The sequence below is a fragment of the Mugil cephalus genome, chromosome 21 (assembly GCF_022458985.1).
Source record: "Mugil cephalus isolate CIBA_MC_2020 chromosome 21, CIBA_Mcephalus_1.1, whole genome shotgun sequence".
NCBI classification, from domain to species: Eukaryota; Metazoa; Chordata; class Actinopteri; order Mugiliformes; family Mugilidae; genus Mugil; species Mugil cephalus.
In genome coordinates, this window is record NC_061790.1 from 14,344,344 (window position 1) to 14,366,889 (window position 22,546).

General features: G+C 43.4%; 2 protein-coding genes across 5 annotated transcripts; one reads left to right on the forward strand and one right to left on the reverse strand.

Moving 5' to 3' along the window:
- Positions 1 to 58: 58 nt before the first annotated feature.
- On the forward strand, positions 59 to 8,164 carry napbb (N-ethylmaleimide-sensitive factor attachment protein, beta b). Of its 2 annotated transcripts, none has more exons than XM_047573598.1 (11): positions 59 to 259; positions 2,043 to 2,122; positions 2,376 to 2,492; positions 2,982 to 3,028; positions 3,351 to 3,428; positions 3,523 to 3,578; positions 4,625 to 4,709; positions 4,805 to 4,909; positions 4,986 to 5,054; positions 5,148 to 5,198; positions 7,788 to 8,164. In XM_047573598.1, the coding sequence occupies exons 1-11, from the start codon at positions 159 to 161 to the stop codon at positions 7,941 to 7,943; spliced, it is 945 nt and encodes a 314-aa protein (XP_047429554.1). In that variant the 5' UTR covers positions 59 to 158; the 3' UTR covers positions 7,944 to 8,164. The 2 variants fall into 2 exon arrangements, with proteins under 2 accessions (XP_047429554.1, XP_047429555.1); XM_047573599.1 differs by lacking the exon at positions 7,788 to 8,164 and adding an exon at positions 6,142 to 7,327.
- Positions 8,165 to 8,440: 276 nt separating this feature from the next.
- On the reverse strand, positions 8,441 to 14,293 carry gzf1 (GDNF-inducible zinc finger protein 1). 3 transcript variants are annotated; one of them, XM_047573595.1, is made up of 8 exons: positions 14,155 to 14,293; positions 12,601 to 13,604; positions 11,440 to 11,623; positions 11,087 to 11,253; positions 10,096 to 10,190; positions 9,755 to 9,922; positions 9,502 to 9,659; positions 8,441 to 9,279 (listed from the first exon to the last, which is right to left on the reverse strand). In XM_047573595.1, exons 2-8 carry the CDS (start codon positions 13,590 to 13,592, stop codon positions 8,584 to 8,586), a joined length of 2,460 nt encoding a protein of 819 aa, XP_047429551.1. In that variant the 5' UTR covers positions 13,593 to 13,604; positions 14,155 to 14,293; the 3' UTR covers positions 8,441 to 8,583. The 3 variants fall into 3 exon arrangements, with proteins under 3 accessions (XP_047429551.1, XP_047429553.1, XP_047429552.1); XM_047573597.1 differs by having other exon boundaries at positions 12,601 to 13,601; positions 14,155 to 14,222; XM_047573596.1 differs by lacking the exon at positions 14,155 to 14,293 and having other exon boundaries at positions 12,601 to 14,137.
- Positions 14,294 to 22,546: the final 8,253 nt, after the last annotated feature.

Below are 22,546 nucleotides of genomic sequence, written 5' to 3' on the forward strand. Positions count from 1 at the left end.
GTAAAGGACTCCAATTCCCGCCGTGCAACGCTTCTCGCATAAGCCGCTAGGTGGTGCACGCCTACGCTAATCGACTGTAATCCTCACTGTACACAGCTGAATCCTCTGCGGGTGTTTTCGTGCCTCACTTCTAAGTTCGTTCCACACACAGAAAAGAAATGGACAACACCGGGAAAGAGAAGGAAGCGATCCAGCTAATGGCCGACGCTGACAAAAAAGTCAAGTCCTCTGGCTCCTTTTTGGGAGGGATGTTTGGAGGGTAAGGCAGCACTGCACCAAAGAACAACAGCTAGCAGCCGTTAAGTGTCAGCAGCAAAGTTGGCACGCAGCCTCTGTCTGTGCAGTTAGCTCGGCTGGTTTTCAACGCGTGAACCAGCGAAATGGCGCAGAAGTTAAATTAAACATGAAACCGGGAGGAAATGGCACATGGCATGCAGATTTACAATTCCTGCAAGTCGGTGAGCTAAGTTAGCTGTCATGCTCGTTGTAAACAAGGCGGCACAGCACGAGCCTGTGTTGAACCTAGCTTTAGCTCTGAAGCTACGCAGGTGACTCCAGCGAATTTGTAAGGTTAAAACATCTACTTTGTCTTCAGTTGGAACATTTTCGTTTGTTTTAGTATTTTATCATCTTACATTTAAGCTTAGGTTGACATTATAACCTAATATTTGTTGTAGTTGTAGCTATGGCACCATCCAATGTCAACCCCATGATGCTATGTCTTAGTTTAAATCTAAAACACACAGTTGTTTTCCTCAGAGTGGAAACCACAACACATGATCTAATCCTGTCATAATCCCCAGAGCCGTAAACCCTGAATCTTTTGCTTCTGTAATGTGACTCAACATTAACGTCTAATACACTAATCTTTTAGACAAAGGCATTTTAGAGGAGAAAGGATGCATTAAACCTGCGGGATGGCAGGTGCAGTCACACACTCACCAGTCAGATCGTTAGGTGCGCTGGTGAAAGCAAATTCATTCTGATCTAACAGTCCTGCACTAAATCCTAGCTTCATGAATGTTACGGTGTACAGCATTTCTTTCAAATATCTGAGAGAGCTATGCTGTACGTGTTCCTATTATTCTGACAACCTCATTTTAGGGGCTAAACAACAGGAACACTTATTTATATTACAAAACAGATTAACAGCACCTCAGGCATTCATGGCATGATTATTGCCACTTCCACTATGTGTTAATGAAAAACTTACAGCAGTGTAAACTATTGTTTCTTCTAATCTCACAACGCTACATTCTGTATATGATGACAAGACACAGTAAATAACTACTACAACTACTTTCACTACTGTAACTACTTAAACTGCTATATAGTATGACACAAAAAGCACAAAAGATTTATATAAACAGACATATAAGTGGAATGGTGATAAAATCCCAAACATTTTCTGGGAGGTATCTAGTTTATAAGCTCCTGTGTATCTGTGACTCAAACCCTGCTGTCAAAAATGGTTCCAAATGTTGCTGTTATAAAGGTAAAAATCATGCATAAGGTGTTATCTGAATCATATGAATAGATCGCATTTTATTTTTGTCACCACCTCATAGAAGTTTTAACAAAAGGTTTGTTAGATTTAGTGTAAAATGCAAAAAGTCAGCACTTATCGTTCAGTGTGACTCAGTGTTTTTTTATTTTTTTCTTCTTAGCTCTGTCCCATAAGACCCCCAGATGTTACTACTCTGCAGTTCTCATCCGTGATAAATGCTGGCAGGCTTTATACTGGTAATTTTGTGGCTGGCCGAGCAGTGGTGTAATCCTCCACCACGGCCGAATGGCCAAAGTATTATTACAGCGATACAGGGGCTCTCCCGGGGGTCCACTTCTTGTCATGGAGTGATGGAGATCTATAGTGACTGTGTAGAGGGATTTATACAAGCCAGTCTAGCAAACTCACGCATCACATCTGAGTGAGAAACACTTCGTTTGACAAACAGTTCAGGGACAGACTAATTAACTTTGATATGTAGTAACATTTAAACCTTATTCAAGACTACTTACTTTTTCCCCCTGTATTTTTCTAGAGGACATCACAAAGTGGAGGAGGCGTGTGAGATGTACTGCAGAGCGGCCAACATGTTCAAGATGGCCAAGAACTGGAGCGGTGCGATAAGATGTTTTTCTTTTACTCAAAATGTGTCCAACTCGACAATGTCGACGCACCTGAGAGGCTGCGAGATGATGTGCGCTGCGTACTGAGATTTGGCACCGTAACTGCAAAGCTCAGCACTTGTGTAGCCGCCGCAAGTCAAAAGAAAAGAGGGTGCAATTATGTGCATAAATCTAGAGTGTAAGCTGAATCCAAAGTATACAATGTGCGTCCGTGAACGTTTCTGTCCTTCCCCCTTTGTCTCCAGCTGCTGGAAACGCATTTTGCAAGGCTGCACGTATCCACATGCAGCTGCAGAACAAGCACGACAGCGCCACCAGTTTCATCGACGCAGGGAACGCTTTCAAGAAGTCCGACCCCAATGGTAAGACTTCGTGGCTGATAATTAGCTTCACACCTAACCTCGAATGACATTTTAATGCCCTAATTAATATCACCTTTTTAAAACGTGTCACCCTAAAATATATATTATTGTTGTTATGAGTACATTAGGCCAGCTAGAGGAGTATGGCTTTGTTTTAATGTTGATATTTCGAGCAACTCATCTATTATGTTTAGTGTGATATTGGTCCTTTAATTGCATGGTATTTGCTGCTGACTGATTTACAGGTTTGGCCTCATTTAATATTCTGACTAACGTGTTCATTTTGTCAAAAGACTTTGCCTATTGTTTGCAAACCCATCTCATTTCTGAGTAACGCTCTGTTCCGTTGTGTTGTTCACCCCATGTTCGCCCTGCTGAAGTAACATCACATACAGATTGCTACAGAACAACTTAGCATGACAGAGAAATTTTAACAAGGCTAACACGATGTCTAACTGTTCCCTCCTCTTCCCTTTCTGCTGCCAAAAGAGGCAATCAAGTGTTTAAATGCCGCCATCGATATATACACAGACATGGTAAGATGCACATAGAGAGTGTTCATCTGTGTTCTAATAGTGAATTTGGCCACAGATATAAGTGTCTGGTAGTGACTTGTACATAAAATACTACACATCCTAGTTTTTTAGTTTCGGGGGCATATCGGCACATTCACAGCACACAACTCTGTTTATTCAGCGCTGATACCTTGATCAAATCATCCTTGAGAGGATTTGTAGATGTGAAGCCACTTGACCTTGCCTCTCCGCGCTGTAAATGCAACACAACACTGCCATTGACTCGAGAGGCGTCTGTGGATAGATCCAGTTTGTAATGATTTCTCTTCTCTTTCTCCTCCAGGGAAGGTTCACCATCGCAGCCAAGCACCACATCAGTATTGCAGAGATCTATGAGTCTGAGCTGGTGGATATAGAAAAGGTAACACTACTACCAGCCATAGTAAATACTTCAGTTGAAGGGCATATTTGTTTTGATGAACGCTTTCAACTTTTTTGTTCTGTCTTTTGTAAAGGCTATTGCACATTATGAACAAGCAGCAGACTACTACAAAGGAGAAGAATCAAACAGGTACTGTTTCTCACCTCTCTGTTCAATAGGATAAAATACTCACTGCTTAGTGTCGTTTTTCACCTTGGCCAAAAAATAAATAAAAGAAACCAAATGTCTGCAAGGCTGTGATTCTTGTTTAAGTGTAGCACTGAGATTTGTGTATCCTTTTTACCGTTTCAAAATAAATAAAAATTATCGATACATGTTTAGAGTATAAGTTGTCAGTATACATACCCTCTGCAGAATCTAAACTACATAGCAATCTTTATATTTTGCATAGCAGAGAAAGCACATGTATTGGTAATAACATTAACACATAACTGTGCTAAAGTGCACAAGTCCAGGTCAGGGTCTGACTCCACTACTCAGGTTACATGCTTATCTGTGGTATTTCTCATCATACCTGTTCCGAAATTACCCAAATCTAAATGTCCCAACACTGAAAACAAAACGCCATAATCGTAAGCCAGTACCACACAGTTGTCACCTTCTCAGCCTGTACATTCATATCACGCCAACCGTATCAGGTCGAATGGAAAAAACTCATCATCATTACATTGACCTGAAAGTTGTGAGAAGACATGGATAAACACAGATGTAGGATTTTTATTTTACCAGAAAAAAAATCAGGAGAAGGAGGAGCAGCGATGTCGTACACCGAACAATAGAGTGTCACAAAATGATCAACCTATCGTCCGTTATGGGGCTTTTCTCATTATGTTGTACATTCTGCCGTGGGTAAAGCTAGCATACAAATGTGACAATTATCGCACAAACGGCCACGCTGGATCGCAGTGAAAATGAACCTGCATGCGTACAACAAGATTTCACAACACAATATGATGAACACGGCGATGCCTGATTGAAATGTGTTTATTTAATTTAATGTCATTTTTCAGTATCTGCATTGACGCGTTCATTTATTTCTCTCTGTCAGCAGCTCTGCTTCTGAATATGAATCATGTTCCGCGTTGATTTCACACAGCCCTCATGCAGACACAGGTTCTGTTTCTGTGCTATGCCGACGTTGATGTGTGCTATTGTTTTACACTTTTCCCCCTTAGTTCTGCCAACAAGTGTCTGCTGAAGGTGGGAGCGTACTGCGCTCAGCTGGAGCAGTACCAGAAGGCCATCGAGATCTACGAGCAGGTGCGTGCTTCTTCTGATTTTTACACTTTCCCAGTCAAAATTGACATCCCTGACACGTTTTTTTTTTTTTTTTTGCATCGTTTGAATGTACCCAGGTTGGAGCCAACACAATGGACAACCCGCTGCTGAAATACAGCGCCAAGGAGTATTTCTTCAAAGCCTCCCTCTGCCATTTCATCGTTGACGAGCTCAACGCTAAGGCGAGTTTATGCCTCCGCGGTTCACTCTGAGGATTTGGGAGACGTGGTGGAATTCTAACACGCTGTGTCTCCACAGATCGCTGTTGAAAAATACGAGGAGATGTTCCCGGCTTTTTCAGACTCCAGAGAGTGCAAGTTGTTGAAGGTAGCTCAACGCCCGGAACAGAAAGACGCTGATGACTTACTTTTTTTTTTTTTTTTTTCCCTACTCAGTTTCCGTGTCTTTCTGTTTTCATAGAAACTTCTGGACGCTCATGAGGAACAGAACAGCGAGGCTTTCACAGAGGCAGTAAGTTTTTGTATACTCTATGAAAATTTCCCAAGTTTTTTTAAAATGAGGCTTTTGGCAAACCCAGGAGCCTCTGCTCGTCACTGTTTTGGCTTGTATTTCGGCTGATCCCTTGTGTGTTTAAGAAAGTTGAAGGCTGGATCTCAGGTAACACTTCAGTCTCCTAGGAGTGTGTGTGTGTGTGTGTGTGTGTGTTAGCGGGAATTCAGGAGAGACTGATGTAGTGCGTCACTGTAACCATATACAGCCGAGCTCCTGCAAGATTTTTTGAAACTCGTCGTCTTTGTTACACACGCTGAACTCAGACGGGGTCGGGTTTATCGCCCGTGAACGGGCCCCTCTTGTGATGTTAACAACCTTATAAGAGAGAATCTGATCCGAATTCTTAAGCTGTGACACGTTTGCTGACATTTTTAGAAACGGTGGAGGTGGAATGTCTGTCTGCATGTTAAAACAAATGTAGTGCTATTGGTAGAACCCGTGTATATTTTATGATTTAATATGAAAGGAAGGCACTACTGCGGGTGCAAAATAATCAGTGGGCACTCAGAAATTTGGTTAAATATAATACGAATAAGTACGCCTTTTATTATAATAAGAGTAAATACTACTAATAACTAATAAAAAAACCACAAAGGAAAAGTACTACATTTTGGGTTGCTTACCCACTAACCCGAGGGCTCCTGCCACGGTTGCAGTTGCTAATGCTTTTCCCATAATACAAACAAATCAAAGAGGAGTAACAGTGAAGAACAGGAGAATAATTAAAAAGATGTGCTCGCGGGGTTCTCGCAACAGCGACTCACGATATCCGCAGCTCAACAGGGGCATTTGAAAATGAAAGTAGAATCTACAGCAAATCCTGTGAGCGCAATTAGTCGTGGTCCCAGTTCAGGGAATAAAAAAAAGCTGAACGCGTGTGTCCGTTGTGCGCCCGCTGCAGGTGAAGGAGTTCGACTCGATCTCACGCCTGGACCAGTGGCACACAACCCTCCTGCTGCGCATCAAAAAGACCATCCAGGGCGATGAAGGGGATCTGAAATGAGACGAAGCTCGGGGTAGAAACGCAGCACGGAGGGACGGATCCATCACGCATGCTCTCACACACAATACGATACACACTTTCTGCATTCACCTCGCTGTTTATAGCATCCGGAGGGGAGTGTTCGCTGACTGATTTTCAATATTCAACTGCTCACTGCTATGTCGTCCGAGTACTAAATTTGCTTTCCTTACGAGCGTATCTGAATCTAGTCAGAATGTAAATCTTCTCGCCCTCACCTCTGTCTAGAGGCTTGCTGCACACCTTTTTCCAGCTGAAATCTGTCATCGGGGGATTTCGGAGCGGTTTATTATTTTGAAACTGACGTTAGTATTGGTAAGAAAAACACTGCATGTTTTGTACAATTATTGTTTCCTAGTCATAAGCAGCTCATTTTTTTTGTACCTAGTTTATCGTGAACGGATAATTTAAATGTAAAAAGATTCTCACAGTGTGTATGCGTTTCAAGAATGTACAGTACCCTTATATTAGCTTGTGTGGTGGATGTAGTGGAGGAGGTTAATGTTCTTCAATCTGAGTTATTGTTCACAGCCGCAACCATTTGTTTCCATTTCATCACCACGGGGAGCGACTCTTCTTGGAAAAATGGATATGATATGCACTAAGTGTAGACTGTTACACATTTGTACCTAAGCCGCTTCATGATTTCATCACTTTAGGATTTGTTGATGCGATAATACTTTGGACTGTTCGAGGCTGCGACTCGTAGTGAAAGCAGTACTTTTTGAATGCTAAGCGATGACGCTGAACCCCGTCCTTCTTATCACCAGGACGGTAATCTTGGGGTAAACCGCGTCATTAGCCACTCATCTTGTGTTGTGTCGTGAACTTCCTCTCATTGAAGGGTTACTACTGCAGTGCACCTTCCAGTTGGCCAGTTGCTAAGCATGACATTGTGTGTAGTTCAGTGCTGTGTACATTCACTAGTGTTAGCCAGACCAAAGTTTTTACAAAAGGGTGAGTCGCCCTGTGTACCCGGCTTCTTCCAGGTGGAATGACAATGGGCCGTGGATATGATCTGTATGCTTGTGCAAATGGACATTAATAAAAGTATTATATCCCAAAATGTGCTGCTTTGGAACTTATATGTCTAACGCCCATATCAATGAGCATCACAACCAACCAATAAAACGAGCTTATAGCATTTAACTGAAAAACATTTGAGCATATTAAAATATTCTGAGGCCACCAAATATTTTGTGTGTTACTGTTGTTTTAAATAATATATCACCAAGTTCCTGTGCCCCTCTATTGACGTCACATCTGCTTTGCTGTCATTCCTGCGGCTGTTGTAGTCTGATCTGATTTGGGAATGCTAACATTAAAACTCAATTTAACTTTGCAACTTTGATACAGCTCTTTTAATCCTTTAAAACTCTCGAGCTTTGTTACTGGAGACAGTCCGTTGAATGAAGTTCAGCATAAATGACCAGCTCACACATTCGTCAGATGGTTTCTCACTGCTCTAATAAGCTGACCATGGATTACTCCAAACTTCTAAATTTGTGCTCCTCTGCTGCTGTCAGCTGTTATTTCAGTACCAGAGCGTCGTGACCCTCACCCACCCCATTCACCTCCAGAGCTCAGGTGAAGCTCGTCGCTCGTCATTCAGATCAACATCTCCTGCATTCACCTCCTCCACCAGACCTCTAGACCTAAGCATGGTCTTATGCTCAGCGTAGGAAATCCCCCGGTAAGACCGTTCAAATACCGTTGTGTCCAAAGTCTCCCACATTTCTCTGAGCGAGCGCACGTTCACGCAGAAGGAAGGAGAAACTAAGATGATGAGGAATGGTTCTAAGGGAGATAAGACATTAAACCACTTCATTTAAAATTCAGACCAAAAGGGATTAGTGAGAGTGCTGCAAAAGCTACACAGTCATTCCTAAGGTGTATGGCTTCAGTGTCTCAGAATATTTCCATAGCATCTAAACATCATGTTGAATCAGGAAAAGGTGTCTGACATTGAGATGAGTGCTAAAATTCTAATGAATTCAATCCCCTTCATTTTATTTTTATTGAATATAATGTGTGCCATATCTCACCGTATATATATATATATGTAACATATGATGTGTAGCCTACAATGTTATTGAATTATTTATACCTACTATGTTAACTATACACTTGTTAAAGCTCTATAACTGGAGAAAAAACATTTCATCTACCTGTAGTCACTGTTAATGCAGAGTATTATGAGAAAACAAAACACCACATGGTCACATATACAGGACAAACGTAAAGCAACGTGAATGAATGGGTCCCTTACAATCAGATGAAAAGTTACGTTTACATGCATCTTTATCTGAGGCCTTTTTATTCTCAGAGGTCACTTTCTGTCCTGGGCTGTTCATCACTTTGGACGGCTGCTTGCTCTTGTTCACAATCCTTTTCACCAACGATCACAGTCTGAATATCAGGCTGAAGAGCGTCGGCGTCGTCCGAGACTGGAGCCAAAATAGTCTGTGAGGCCGCGGTTTCCAGCACAGACGACGTGGGAACGGCTGATGCCAACAAGCGGTCGGAAACGGGGACAGACAGAGCGGGCAGGGAGAGAGAGGTGGAGGGGGTCACGGAGGACACGGTGACGGGATGAGCCATGGACACGGGTAGAGAGAAGGGGACGGAGATGGGCGAACCGTCCAAGGAAATGACGCTGGCCCCTGTGCCGTCGGTGGTCACGATGGGCTGCAGCTGCGTCCCGGGTGGAACCTCCGTGTGGATGACGGTGATCCCGCCGAGGGCGCCGTGACTGACCAGAGCGATGGTTCCGTGAGTGTGCCAGTCAGGGGGGAGAGTGACCGGTTCGGCTGGAACCACAACGGACTCGCCGTGGGTTTTACCATCAGGAGCAGGAGCACTAGCAGTACCACCAGTACTTTTTCTGGCTGAGTGCTTTTTGTCCCCTGGCCCTACTTTGTCTCCCTTTCCTTTAGGGGGAGATTTGGTTTTCTTTTCTTCTACGTTTCCCTCCAGCACCACCAGATAGGTCTTCCAGGGAGTATCAGGGTCATGGATCTGAAGGTTGAACAAGCTCATGTTCATTTTACAGCAGTCAGGTGCACCATTAAAATACTGTTTTCTTATCTTACTTCATTTTACACAATAAATTACTGTAAAGCCTTCTTTGTTGTGCAAAATGAATTTTGCAGAAACTCAAATAACATTGGAACATCTGCCACAGACAATCTTTTTCTAGATAATGTTCTAGGATGCTAAATTAAGAGAAGCGCTGCTCACCATAGTGTGCCTGCGAAGGGTGGACTTGTCTGTGAATGTGCGCTTGCAGAGCCCACACATGTAGGGCTTCTCCCCCGTGTGAATGCGCTGGTGCCTTTGAAGTGCGTTGAGCTGAGTGAACTGCTTGTTGCAGTCTTTGCAGCTGTACGGACGCTCACCTAGGAATCACGGAGATTGGGGGGAAAGCGACAACAGGCATTTAAACAGTGAAATCAGAGTGCGGAAGAAAAGAAGAAACGTATCCCAGAATTACCTGTGTGGATCTTTAGATGCTGGTTGAGGCAGTTCCTCTGTGCGAAGCCTCTGCCGCACATTTCACACTTATAAGGCTTAGAGCCAGTGTGGATGTTTGAGTGATGTCTCAGGTATTCTTTGGATGCAAAGCTTTTCCCACAGGCCTCACACATGAAGGGCTTCTCCCCTAACACAGGGAGAAAGAACCTTTTGTTCAGATACACGTAGATAGCCATGCTTTTAGCACATGTGTGCTTCAAGACTAGGTTAAAAAACAGTTGTTACTGAGACAGCGTTAAAGGCTGTTGCTGTCTGCCTTAAAATGATGATTCTGAAGTGTGTTTGTATCCATAGTTTTACCTGTGTGTGATCTCTTATGATAGGCCAACATGTGCTTCTGAGTGAACCGGGACTCACACTGGTCACATGCAAATGGCTTCTCTCCTGTGTGAATCCTATACATGTGTAAATGCAGAAGTTTAGCCCAATACAATATGTTATGGTAAAACATCCACAAATCTCCCTATTAAAAAGAAAAAGTAATTTTTAAACATACAGACTCAAAGAATAGCCTTCTTGGCTCAACATTAATCAGTTAACAACTTGTTCAGATGTTAGACTGACATCACAGATTGGTCTCATCTTGTGTCCAAGTGTTGTAGTTAAACTTGCCTGGTCCACACTGAAAGCATTAGTGCTCAAGATGGATTTGTTCTTCAGATGTCATTTTTTTTCTTTTACAATTCTTCTTCTTATTATTATTATTTTTAAAGCAGTCAATCCTAGAATCCAGTCAGAAATAGTCTGAACTGACCTGCTGGCCAAATGTTCAAGAACTAAACGTAACAAGAACTTTCCGTAGGGCAACTAAACTCAGCATTTATGTTTCATTTACAAGCTGGTGTGTAGTCGAAGCCAGGAAAAAGATTGAATTTTTAGTTGTGGCAGTTTACTTCTGTTTAGAGGTATGTGTGCAATGCAGAGCTGTACAGAGCATGCAGTATGTCTGAGGAGTCACATGTGATGTTGCGTCTAAAACAAAGGCAAGATATACAGTACCGCAACTTGGGTAACTGAGAGTCTTCACCCACATATCTCCCAACTCCTCCAGTTGCCTTTGTTTTAGTTTTGTTTTCAGACATTCAGAGCTGGAGCCAAGATTGGTGAGTGGGACATGAATGCCAGGGCAGAAGTGTGACAAATGTTGATCTAGAGTCATTGTGAAATCTGGGGTAACACGTAGGAGTATCCCAAATCAGAACTGAAAGGTTAGATGTAGTTCACTGTAAAAACACTTCCTGTCTCCCAGCTGAAGTGCTACTTGAACGGTCGTCATCAGTGAACTCTTTACCTGCGATGCATCTTGAGGGCAGCGTTCTGGGTAAACCTCGCCCCACAGTCAGTGCACGCAAAAGGCTTTGTGCCCGTGTGCGTCCTCTCATGCAACAACAGTGCAGTTTTCGAGCTGAGGGCCTTTCCACATTCAGGGCAGACGTGCCGCAGGTTTCGTTCATGGACCTGAGAAAGAGTAGGAGGAAGACAGAAATGATCAACGCAAGGAAAAACACAGAGAAGACAGATGAATGTGATCCTTTTAGAAATAGAATAATCACACATTTTAATATTATACTAAATATATTCCAATACAAGAATAACACACTTCTTTAGACAACAGGAAGAGTGCGGAATTTCCTGAATCCTCACCTGTCTTTGATGGCGGACAACATCCTTCTTTCGTTTAAAGGTCTTCGTGCAGGAGTCGCACGTAAAAAGCCTCTCGTTGTTGTGAACATGCTTTTCGTGGATCTTCAGGTTGCTGCGGTTAGCGAAGGTCTTTGAGCAGGTCTCACAGCGATAGATGACATCTGCTTTCACTCCATGATATGTACTAGATGGTCAAATGATTAAATGCACTGCTTATTAGATATTTATTCATGTGTATTAGTAGAGTGGCTGTAACATAATTCTCACAAGAAATATTTTCCACCGCAGTTAAGAGATTTTCTTGCCTACTGTCTTATGTGTGGACATTTCCCCTATATTCACCAACTGCTCCATTGTTCAGCTCCACACACACAATATGTGCCTCTTGGAAACAGGTACGTGGAGGCTATGCTGACGCTGGGTGCATAATGACATAACTGTGACACTGTGAACCACAAAAGTGTGGCCATTATCAGGGGGCTTTTGTTAGGGGACGTGGAAACTGCTTTTACTAAATTCCAATCAAAAACTAATTGTGAATATCAACAAATGCACAAACAAGCGCACAACGCATGTCAACACAGGTGCATCTACTCCCGTGCATCTATTGAAGCATGTGGAGCTACTGGAGGACACAAGGGAGCTCTTAGGTAAGACCAGAGGACAAACAGATGAGACACATTTCCCATTGTTACATTAATTATCAGTTCCACACTGGAAAGCTTCACACTTACCAGAACCGGTGCTTATGTAGAGGGCTCTATAAGCAGAAAATCTATGAATTGTTATATTTACATAGTGGATCATCTTCTACTGCCGCCTGGTCTCTACTATATCCCAGAAACAGACTTCTCATGTTATCCTGTCAAAGTGTCGGCCACTATAAGTTCCACTTAAAATTTGAGGTTATTCAGTAACTTGCAATCTGGGATTTCACCACTAGATGCCACTAAATCATACACACTGGTCCTTTAAGGCTTAAAAGACCAGTGTGTATGATTCACCCCATCACCCCATCCATTTGGCTTAAAGTTTAAGCCAAATGGATGGGGTGAATAAGAGCAACAAAGAAAACATTAAGACTGTTGCACAACGTCAACTGAGTACATTTTGGAAAATTCTGGTGTCAAGTTATAAAACTCAGGAACACTACTATGTTACCTGATGTGCTTTAAGTAGCTTTTCTCATAGTGGAAAGTCCGCTGGCATTTGTTACACTGGAACTGGGCTTTGGATGTTCTCTTTGACGCCTCATCCTGTCTTTCCTCGTCTTCGTCCTCCTCCTCCATCGTTAAAAGCGAGGAATCTTCTGTATCGCTGCGTTGCACGTCATCTTCAGACTCCCAATCGTCCATCTCAGAGAGAGACTTTCCCAGTAAAGACTCATCTCCTTTGTCCTCATGGTTCTCTGACTGGAAATCTGCTTCAGCCAGGTCCTCCTCCTCTGCATCTTCGTCTGTAACTTGGTTTTCCTCATTAGAAACCTGTTTCTTAGTGTACAAATGCATCTGGAGCACTTCGTGGCCAGCGAGCTTCAGTTTTAGCTTCGTTGCACGTGTTTTTTTATCCCGTTCTGTGGCCTTTGCTTTAAATCTTTTGGAAGCGACTTCTTTTTCAGAACTACGTGGAGAGCGCTGCCGCTTAAGAAATAAGCTTCCAGGTTGCTTCTTCCCTTTGGTATTTCTACCTTTTTTATCATCGTGCAAGTCATCTGTAGCTGCAACCTTTGCTAGAGATTTTTTCCTGACAGGTTTTTGTAGAATCCCAGCACTCAAGGCCCCTCCACAAACCTCCAGCAGACCCTCGCAATCCAAAAACTGTGCCACTGCCTGCACATCACTAATCTTCTCTCTGACGACCTCAACTTTACCAGTGTACACAAATTCCAAAAACTTAGAGAAATCACTCCAGTGCATATTTGACAGTAGCAGCTTATCCTGAGTCGCATCCTGAGACAGAAGAATCTTCTTGAAGTAGCCACTGGACGCAGCAAGCATCACCTGGTGGGCCCGAAACTCCTGCACATCTCCCTGAAAGTCTACCTGAACTGTAATGTCACTCAGCTGTCCTTCAAGCCTCAGTTGTTGCAGAGAGGACAAGATGCTTTCATGGTGTGAATTTGAGGTGAGCTCAACCATTTTCAACCCCATCATTTATGTGTGCTGCTGAGAGGGGGGAAAAAAGACAGAAATGAATGGTGTCTTGAATTGCTCAAACTAGTTAGGGTTCATTGTGAACATATACATTAAAATCTAATCTCAGAGGTGGGAACATGGGGTTTCGGTCTCCTAATGTGATCTTAATTTCTCATAAACACAGAATCAACAGTGAACGTTACATGTAAACCAAATAAGGGCTACCAGAAAGGAAGTTTAAGCCTGAAAGAAGAGACATGGCAGCTAATATGTAAATAGTGTTAAACGTGTGTCTAGTTAAATTTAGCATCCTTTCTAAAAGAATGTGGTACAGCAGACTACATTTGATATTTGTGCTGTTTTTTTTCCCTGATACATTTCAATGCCGTCAGTAAAATGCTAACAGTAGCATCACAGACTAGCACAAGCTAGGTTAGCTGAAAAAGAATCATCTACACGAAGCCACCGTGCGTGTATGCGATATCACAAATGCAACATAAGACACACCGGCCACAATCTAACGCGAGTGGTAGTGCATCAGCCAACTAACTACACAACACCACGAAGCAAGTTGTCTTACCGTAAGCTCCGTAAAATGGCAGCCCTTCACAAATGTTACACACAGGGAGCCACTTCCTGTACAGGTCGCTCGCGCTCGCATCCGGTGTTGAGCTGGCTGATTTGAGATCAGTGCACCATTAACTGTAGTATTTTAAAATGTGAATTACTCAGGATATGTGCTGTTCCTGGGTCACCTTTAAAGGTTATTCACGATACACATATACACGCTCCAACGTTTGTTTGAGCGTCAGTTTACTGTCAAACTCATTTACAGTAGCCAGCTTGTAACATGCATGGCTCCGTATTACCACTAAAATACTACCACTGTAATTAGCTATAAGTAGCAATAGTACTATTTTCATATTGATTGTCTTACATTACAGTTATTGATGTAATGAGCATTTTGTATGAGTTAAGACCGGGTTAATTTCTTGACAAGCTCAGTATAAGCCCTCGTCTATTTAGACAAAAAGAAAAAAAATGTACTGATGTGTTTTCACGACTGCAACATTAGTGCCGAACTTGAAATAGTAATGTTGTTAGTAACGATGTTACCGTAAACCATGAGCAGTACGTTTATGAGTGCTTTTCTGTCTTTTATCCACTTAGCGGCGCCATTGCACAGAGTGACGACGACACGATTGAACGTGTTTGTAGATGAAAAAGCACCTTTAAAATCCAGAAATGTACATGTTCTTCGGCTTTTTTGTGTCCATTGCTTCTCCCTCTCTGGCCAGTCTTATAGTTTGGCAGACTTTCCTGTTACACGTTGAACCGGCTATTTAAAAAGCAGTTCTCAAAGTGGTGAATGGGAGCGCTGACGCAAAACAGGTCAACCCACTGAAGGATTTCAGCTGATTCTTTTACATTCAGGCCAACATATATCATCTATACTGTTGCTGTTCCAAATGTGTATGGAAAGCTACTTGAGGATTCACTGGGGTGCTATTCTGCAGCTGCCAAGGTTTTTATTTATTTTTTCTTCCAGAGGAAATCCATATACCTTACATTTGTCTTAATGAATTCTGCAAGCTAGCAATCTGCTGTTCCGGTGACTCATGCTACTCTCTGGAGCAATGCTGCGCACACTTCAGCTCTGACCTGGAACACTGTGTTCACCTGGCTTTCATTACACCCCTCCTCTGCCATACACAGTGCCATATTCTATAGATTAGACTTTTCATATAACCGGTGCTTGCTGATTCATCTTCGTATGGTGCACGACATCTGCAGATTTAATGGCCTGTAACTGTGTGCTCATGGGAATTAAAAGTGTTACCATGGAAATAAGCATAGGTTATGAGCAAATTAATGGGAAAACATGTGGAAATCAAACGGATGTTATTTTACAGTAGGAGTTGCAAGAACAGAATCCGATTATGGCCTTTCCATGTGGCGTTTGCATGTCTTCCCTTTCTCTCCAGGTACTCCGGCTTGCAAAGACATGCCCGTTGGGTTCGTTGGTGATTCTAAATTGGCCGCAGGTGTGAGTGTGAGCGTGAATGGTTGTTTGTTTCTCCGTGTTAGCCCTGCGATGGACTGGCAACCTGTACAGGGTGTACCCTGCTTCTCGTCTAATGACAGCTTCGATAGGCTCCAGGCCCCCTGCGACCCTCTAGAGGCAGTTATAGAAGATGAAAGTGAAGGAGTTGCAAGAACATCCTAAATTATCTGTTCTTACTCTGATTTTCTGAAATGATAAAAGAGTATTTAATAGCTGTCATGGTTGTGACTGGCTGATGCACATTTGTTTTTTCTTGTGCACTGTAGCATAAAGTTAGCAGATTGCGGTTCATTGTACCGCACTCATCAAGCCATCTTAGTTCACATTTGAGGTCTGGAATGTGTCACAGGATGCTATGTAAAAAGAACAGTCATCAGACTTATCAACAAGTGTAGTCAAGGTGATCAACACATGATTCGTCACTGAAAGAACAAAAGGTCAAACAGTCATTTTAGTAACATGCCATTTTGATGTACTTTCACATGACTCCCGGCCATATTGTGTTATTGAAAGGGATACACACGATGTCAGGTAACAAAAGTCGACACTTCAGATGTTGCCAGTTCGTAACATTCCTTAATGGCCAGCTGTTTTGCCAGGCCTTTCAGTAACAAATTAAATTCTCACAGATACATCAACAGCTTGTCAGGGACGACTGCTCCCTGAAAGGTGATGGGCTCAGCAAACAAAACATTCTGCCGGCTTCGGGTCGTGTTTGCTCTGCCATGGGTAGACTCCTCCACACAACCGAAAATATCTGTGCTGACATTCCACAGCGCACAAACAACACGACAAAATGTGCACTGTGCGAGGGAGAAAAAGCAAAACTCGAGGCCAAGGCCGATTTTAATTTGAGGCTGCAGAGCACACACTGTAGGATTCAGGAGTTTGATGGCGATTTGTGTCTGGGCTTAGTTTGTGTGCTGGATCGTACAAACTCTTTATTTGGATGTAGTGAGGGTAAGTTAGTCAGTCAGTCGTTCAGCCGGTGTCCTTGCAAGACCTCTCTGCAGCTCCTTAACGGAGCTGACTCATAATCCCAGCAGATGAACTGAACCCGTGATGGTAAACACAAGAACATTACATGTAAGTGTGGACAGTGATGGTCCAAGAATAACCGCAGCATTCTCTTTGTGCTTGCCCACATCACCACACAACTGATGCCAGACCAATCATGAACCAGTCCAAGTCAGGATTCTGTGGCGTCTTTCCCATCCCCTCCAGTCAGTGAACCCGGGTTAACAGAAAACACACATCTTGACTTGTGTTTCGACAGTCATCAATATTTTTTTGTCAATGGCATGAACCTACTTTGACACTGTGGTGCACTTTATTGATTTCATGCAAATCTGGAGAGTGCTTTAAGTTGCTTTAATAAATGTACCCTCGCCTCCGCCCATATTTATGTAAGGAGGAAATTGGTTGGGAGTCAAAAATTGTACATGTTTGTGTAGTCCTGTGAAGGCCAAGATTGCTCTGCCAGGATACACACAGCATACCGGACCTGTCTTTGGTAGTCTCGCCTAATACTTCAACATAACACCCTTCCTCTTCTCCTTTCTAAATGGCTGGTTGCCACACCACATTTAGCTCGTCCAGAATATGTCTGGAAGCCCTAAAACCTCAAAGAAACATCACAACATTAAAAACCAATGATTCACAAAAATTGCAGAAGACTCTGTGCCATAATGTGGAAATGTGATTTTTCTTGGCTAAGAATGATGAGAAGTTATAGTTTGTACGGAAGGACACAGCCGCAAGTAGGCAAAAAAAAAGGTCAACAGTTTTCAGCCGTGTGTCAGTCTGAATGGAAGCAACTCAACAAATAATGGGTGTCGTGCAATGAAATTTGGTACAGACGATGATTGTGCCCAGAGGACTAAACTAAATGATTTTGGTAATCCCCTGACTTTCTATGTAGGCCGTAATCTTGTCATAGCCTTACTTTGCAAATCTTCAGTTTATGTTCAAATACATCTAAAACCAATAATAATCCCATCAGTGTCGGCTGCGTTTGGTTTTAAGGTTATGTAACGAAAACGCATAGCACATGACCGCTGACATACACAAGGCATGTGTGAGCAAGTTTAAGACAGTAAGCAGAGAAGTGGTTACTTGGTATTAGAAAGAAGCAAGTAAGGCCGTATGTCTTTGCTTGCACCAATGACAAAGTACAACAGTTACTAAAACTGACACATGGAAAGTTAGACACACTCATCATGAAGCTAATATGGTGATATTCTAGCAAGATGAAGAAATCCCAGGAATGATCAAGGAGTATAGGTACAAAATGAATGAAATTACAGAAGGTACATAATCAAGCTATAATGTTTTGGCTTACATTTTTACAAAGTCTGCATCAAAGTAGGTGGTCGTTTCCCAAATTCTCTGTTCAGATGTTCGAGCAGAGTTGTAGTAGTGTGAATGCTAGGCATAAAAGTAGCAAATGTAATCGATTTTAAGACATACAAAAATGTTAATTGTGGTATTTGCAAAAGAAAAATGCAAATTTTAGCATCGTGAGTAGGTGAACATTAGCATGCATCTGTCCGCAGCCTCGTCATAGTCTCGTTCTGAGATTCACGCAGAGTTTGAATCTTCTTGAATCTCCTCCTTTATTAAATAAGAGCAAGAACAACGTGTGAATGGCATCCGTCCTGCCCCTCTTTGAATTGGCTCGATTTCACCTAACAGTGATGTTTTTCTTCTTGTGCCTGCCTGGTTTGGAAAATACTTTCCTTTCATTGATGAAAAGATATACGGTATTCAGAGATGAAATTACTCTCCAAATGGCCTCTGACTCACCATCTCTATTCCCAGTGCTCTCTCACCCTCCCTCCCTCACCCCCCTCTCCACCTTCACTTGTCCTTGTGAATGTTCTATCTATTGTAACTGTATACAGCACTTAGCACTTCAGACGGCAGACAAACCAGCTGAAGGACGACCGCCCACTCTTGCGATGCTCATAAATAGACTATTTGTCCAGGCTTACCAATCACCTTACCCACCGAGAGTGTGTGGGTGCCTGTGGACATTGTGTAGCTTGTACCGAAATAGATCTCCACTGCCGCTGTGTGAGGGTGGATTCGGGCCTCCAGCCTGCAGTGAGAGACTAGTTTGCACAGGAGTGTGTGTGTTGAAAATCGACAATAATGATTCACAAAAAAACCTATCCTTTTATAAGGCGTGACTTTATCAGCCGCTTACAATGTGCAGCACAGTAAAACAGGTGGTGTCACCTCCGCAGAGTTTCCCAGAATGCAACGCTCCCCCCGACTGTGTGGGACATGACCGTCAGCACATTCCTGGAGAGCTGGATCCCCAGAAGCAACAATTCCTCCTTCCTCTCTTCCCTCCCTTCCTTCCTGCCGCCCTCGTGTCTTCTCCTTCGCTTCCGTGGATTGCATCACTCGTCTGCCTCCTGGCCTCCTCTGCTCGGACCCTTTAATCACATATGGTGAACACGCACACACGCGCGCACACACAAGCGAATGTGCGCACACCGCAGACACACACAAATGCGGGCGCGCACACACATTGTGGGCAGAAGGCACCCTCGTCAGTCCTCATACTGGTTTTGTGGCTTCAGTTGGAATTTTATGGTTGGTTTGAGCAGAGGATTCTGGAGGCTTTCCAGCTGCCCTCCAAAGACTCTGCTCCGCTCTTTCTCTCCCTCCATCTCTTTGTTCCTTCCCTTCAGCCTTCCTTTCCATTTCTTTTCCTTCTCTCTTTCCTCCCCCCTCCCTGCTTTACCCACTCGCCCTCAAGGTCAGAAATATCCTGTGGTTTAGGTCTGATCCCCTTGGATATGGCTTTGCTCTCTCCCTCTCTCTGCCTCTCCCTTCCTTTGTGCTCGCTCAGTAGTGTAGCACGCTTATTTACTGTAAGCGTGCTACACTACTCCGAGCCTTCTCATACAGGAAACACATGGCGGGATCAACATAGGCGGTTCTGTGCGCCTCGCAACTACACACAGTCCCTCTCATCAGGGGTCAACAGGCTATCTTGCATGTAACATCCAGGAAGGGAAAATGGTCACAGTTCTCTGGGAGGCACTCGTCATCACAGAAGACCATATCCATCTTGAATCTACTGATTCCGTGCCAGTAAATAATGACTGATCCACTTCTTCTTCCCGTGGAGTCACAGTCAGCAGACTGCAGTGGCCCCAGCCAGGTTAACCCTGTTCCTCTGGGTTCACCTATTCTGAGTTGTGCAACGTGGCAAAGGTCCAGCACTTGTGAAATAGCAGGGGCCTTGGCTGGCTGAAAGAACGCCAGTTCAACCAGTCATCCTTTTATATCCGCTGGTTAATGGAGGAAAACAAAGTCTTGCCCAATTAAAGCCCTGATCCTGAGTCTCCTGAGTGTGTGCATCAGTCATAGCCACGCATATGTTCGGCCGAGGCTTTCTACTGGAAAATAGTTTGGACCGTGTCCATAAACAAAGTTTCTTCCTTTTTCCTATTTACGTGTTCTGGGGAGAATTCATCTTAATCCAAACTGAGAATAGTTTACTTAAATTTTTGGACAAACTGGGCAGAAGTCTTTTTGAGGCACCTCCTTTGAGGTTGTGATTTGGGGATATAAAGCTGACTTGTCTTGACCACTTTGTGCAGAATCTGAAAAACAGCTTTCAGGGGGATTGTGACCTGGATTCATTCTGACATACCTATGACCTTTGTGAACTTACATTTAGTTTAAAAGTGTGCTAATGCCCTGTGCACATACAGTGTAAAGCCAATTACCAGGCTCTTGTAAATAGCCTGCGTGGTGATTTGGTGGTAGGAACCAAAGACATGCACAGTAGATCAGCCTGAGATTAGTTCAACTTGGTACCTGACGATTACGTTCCACCAAATGTTTGTTTCCTGTCATCGCTACAACTAACTTTAGGTTTTCCCCTGTGTATGCCCCGTCCCCACCCACAAAAATCCTTACACCTTTTTCTTTCCAATTTTAAAACCTAGATTTTAAACTCATGTTTACTCATTCAGAGCCTACCATTTTGCTCTGCTGCAACACTTTCCCTGTACATACTGTTTCACCCTTTTAGTCAGTGCAAGAGCAAGGATCCCCTGACAAAAACACTGCTCCACAGTGCCACCACTGGTCGAATATGGCAAGGGGCACCTTTAATGTGAATTTCTGACTTAGAAAATCTCCATGTGTATGACAACGACATAAATACTGAAGTTGAATCAGTGGGAAATAACACCAAAAGGACCCATACTGATTTCATAAACCAGCTTAACAATAGGTGATATTTATAGGGTGATATAATAAAGGTGTGGGCATTCTAAGCAGCCATTATGCTTTTTGTGAATATAGGTTGGCTTTCCTAATTAATCTTAAGAACCACTTAGCAGACACAATGGCCCCCTAGCATGCTTGACACCCCGCTGATGTATCTGAGCCTGGGCTGAGTCACTTACAGTACTTGTGGGGACAGGAGCTTGGGAGAGGATATCTGCAGCGCTGTTTCAGACTGATGCCTTAACAAGGAAGAGGCAAGACTCTCCCAGTAAAATAAACCACAAATACTTCTCGAGAAACGCTGCACCCTGCTGTTCGGTTTCAGCTTGTTGACACAACTGCTCAGGACAGACTGTTTTTCAAATATGCAACCGGCTGTCAAATATACAGTGTCAAATTAACTTGAGGGTTGCCTCCCAAAGGTCTCCGTTCTCTATATTTCATTTGTTCGTTTTCTTTGGGAAGTCTCCCAGAAGTGGAGGAGACCACAGACATGAAAATACCTATGTGAAGTGAAGCTTAAATATGCAGCCAACTGGCGCAGCCCGTAGTCTGCATGTAGACATGCCCTAATATGACAAATCTGATTTTAAAATGATCCATAGCTTGTTTATTTCCTCGAAGCTCTTGTTTCAGACGTACAATCAGTTGTTTGGTTTCAACTGTAATCATTCTTGGGTCTGAAAATGGCTTTATAAATGAAATACTTGGCAGAGTCACCAAATAGCCAAGCCCTTGGAGTAAGACCTTGAATGCTGACTTACTCCCTCTCGACTCTTTTTGTGTTTCCCTGCAAAATCCCGATAATCCCCAGTAACACGGCGTTGCTTTAAGAGCCACCATCTTCTTTCTGTATGAACCCTACTCTCCCTCGACATCCTTTTGAAAATGTCCAAAAATGGAGAGGAGAGAGGAAAAAGAGCTTGGGGGGAGGGAAGGGATCTGACAGGCTGTTCCAGCGATGAGACCCATGACTGACACATTTACTGTGGACCAAGACAAGCATGCGAACGTAGCGGGGAGACAGGAAAATAGGCAAGACAGAAATAACGCCCCTCTAGCTCACGCACGTACACATAAAGTGAAATGCTAACACATAGAGCGTCTTTTTTGTCAGCTGCGTGAGGTCACGGGACCCAAACTCAAGTTCAGTAATTTCATTCCGCGCAGTCTGGGCAGGAATTTTTCGCAGGACCATGAGCAACTCTACGGGACTGCAGCCTTTTTGTACCCTGACTGTAAGCCACGGCACAGACACTGATTTGTCACTTTTTCCATAATGAGCGCTCATTTGATCTGCTGCCATCAAAATGGCCTTCCGTCCGAGACAACTGTCACTGTTTATCCACATTATGAAGATAACAGGGCCATCTTCTGTGGTTTGGCGGTGTCAGATGAGTTGAGTGTGGAGGAGATTGTCAGAGGGGAGGAGAATGATTCATTGTGTAGCTCTATAATTGAATGATCCAGCATTCATCGTGGGCATGATGGTGAGATCATCCCCCACCATTAGACCTGCAGGCTTTGGAACTGAGCTGCGGGACAGCGGCGTTGTGCGCAGGGTGGACGGTACTGGTGGTTCGGCCCGTCCTACCCCGTTAAACTGCACGTTCCTCATGTTCCCGCTGGCTACTTTATAAAGCAGTGTTAA

Coding starts and splice junctions, on each gene's coding strand:
- napbb (XM_047573598.1), top strand. CDS start 159: ATGGACAACACCGGGAAAGAGAAGGAAGCGATCCAGCTAATGGCCGAC. Junction 3,029..3,350: donor TCGATATATACACAGACATG/GTAAGATGCACA, acceptor TTTCTCCTCCAG/GGAAGGTTCACCATCGCAGC. Junction 3,429..3,522: donor AGCTGGTGGATATAGAAAAG/GTAACACTACTA, acceptor TCTTTTGTAAAG/GCTATTGCACATTATGAACA.
- gzf1 (XM_047573595.1), bottom strand. CDS start 13,592: ATGATGGGGTTGAAAATGGTTGAGCTCACCTCAAATTCACACCATGAA. Junction 11,624..12,600: donor AGCTACTTAAAGCACATCAG/GTAACATAGTAG, acceptor TTGACCATCTAG/TACATATCATGGAGTGAAAG. Junction 11,254..11,439: donor TTGTCCGCCATCAAAGACAG/GTGAGGATTCAG, acceptor ACTCTTTCTCAG/GTCCATGAACGAAACCTGCG.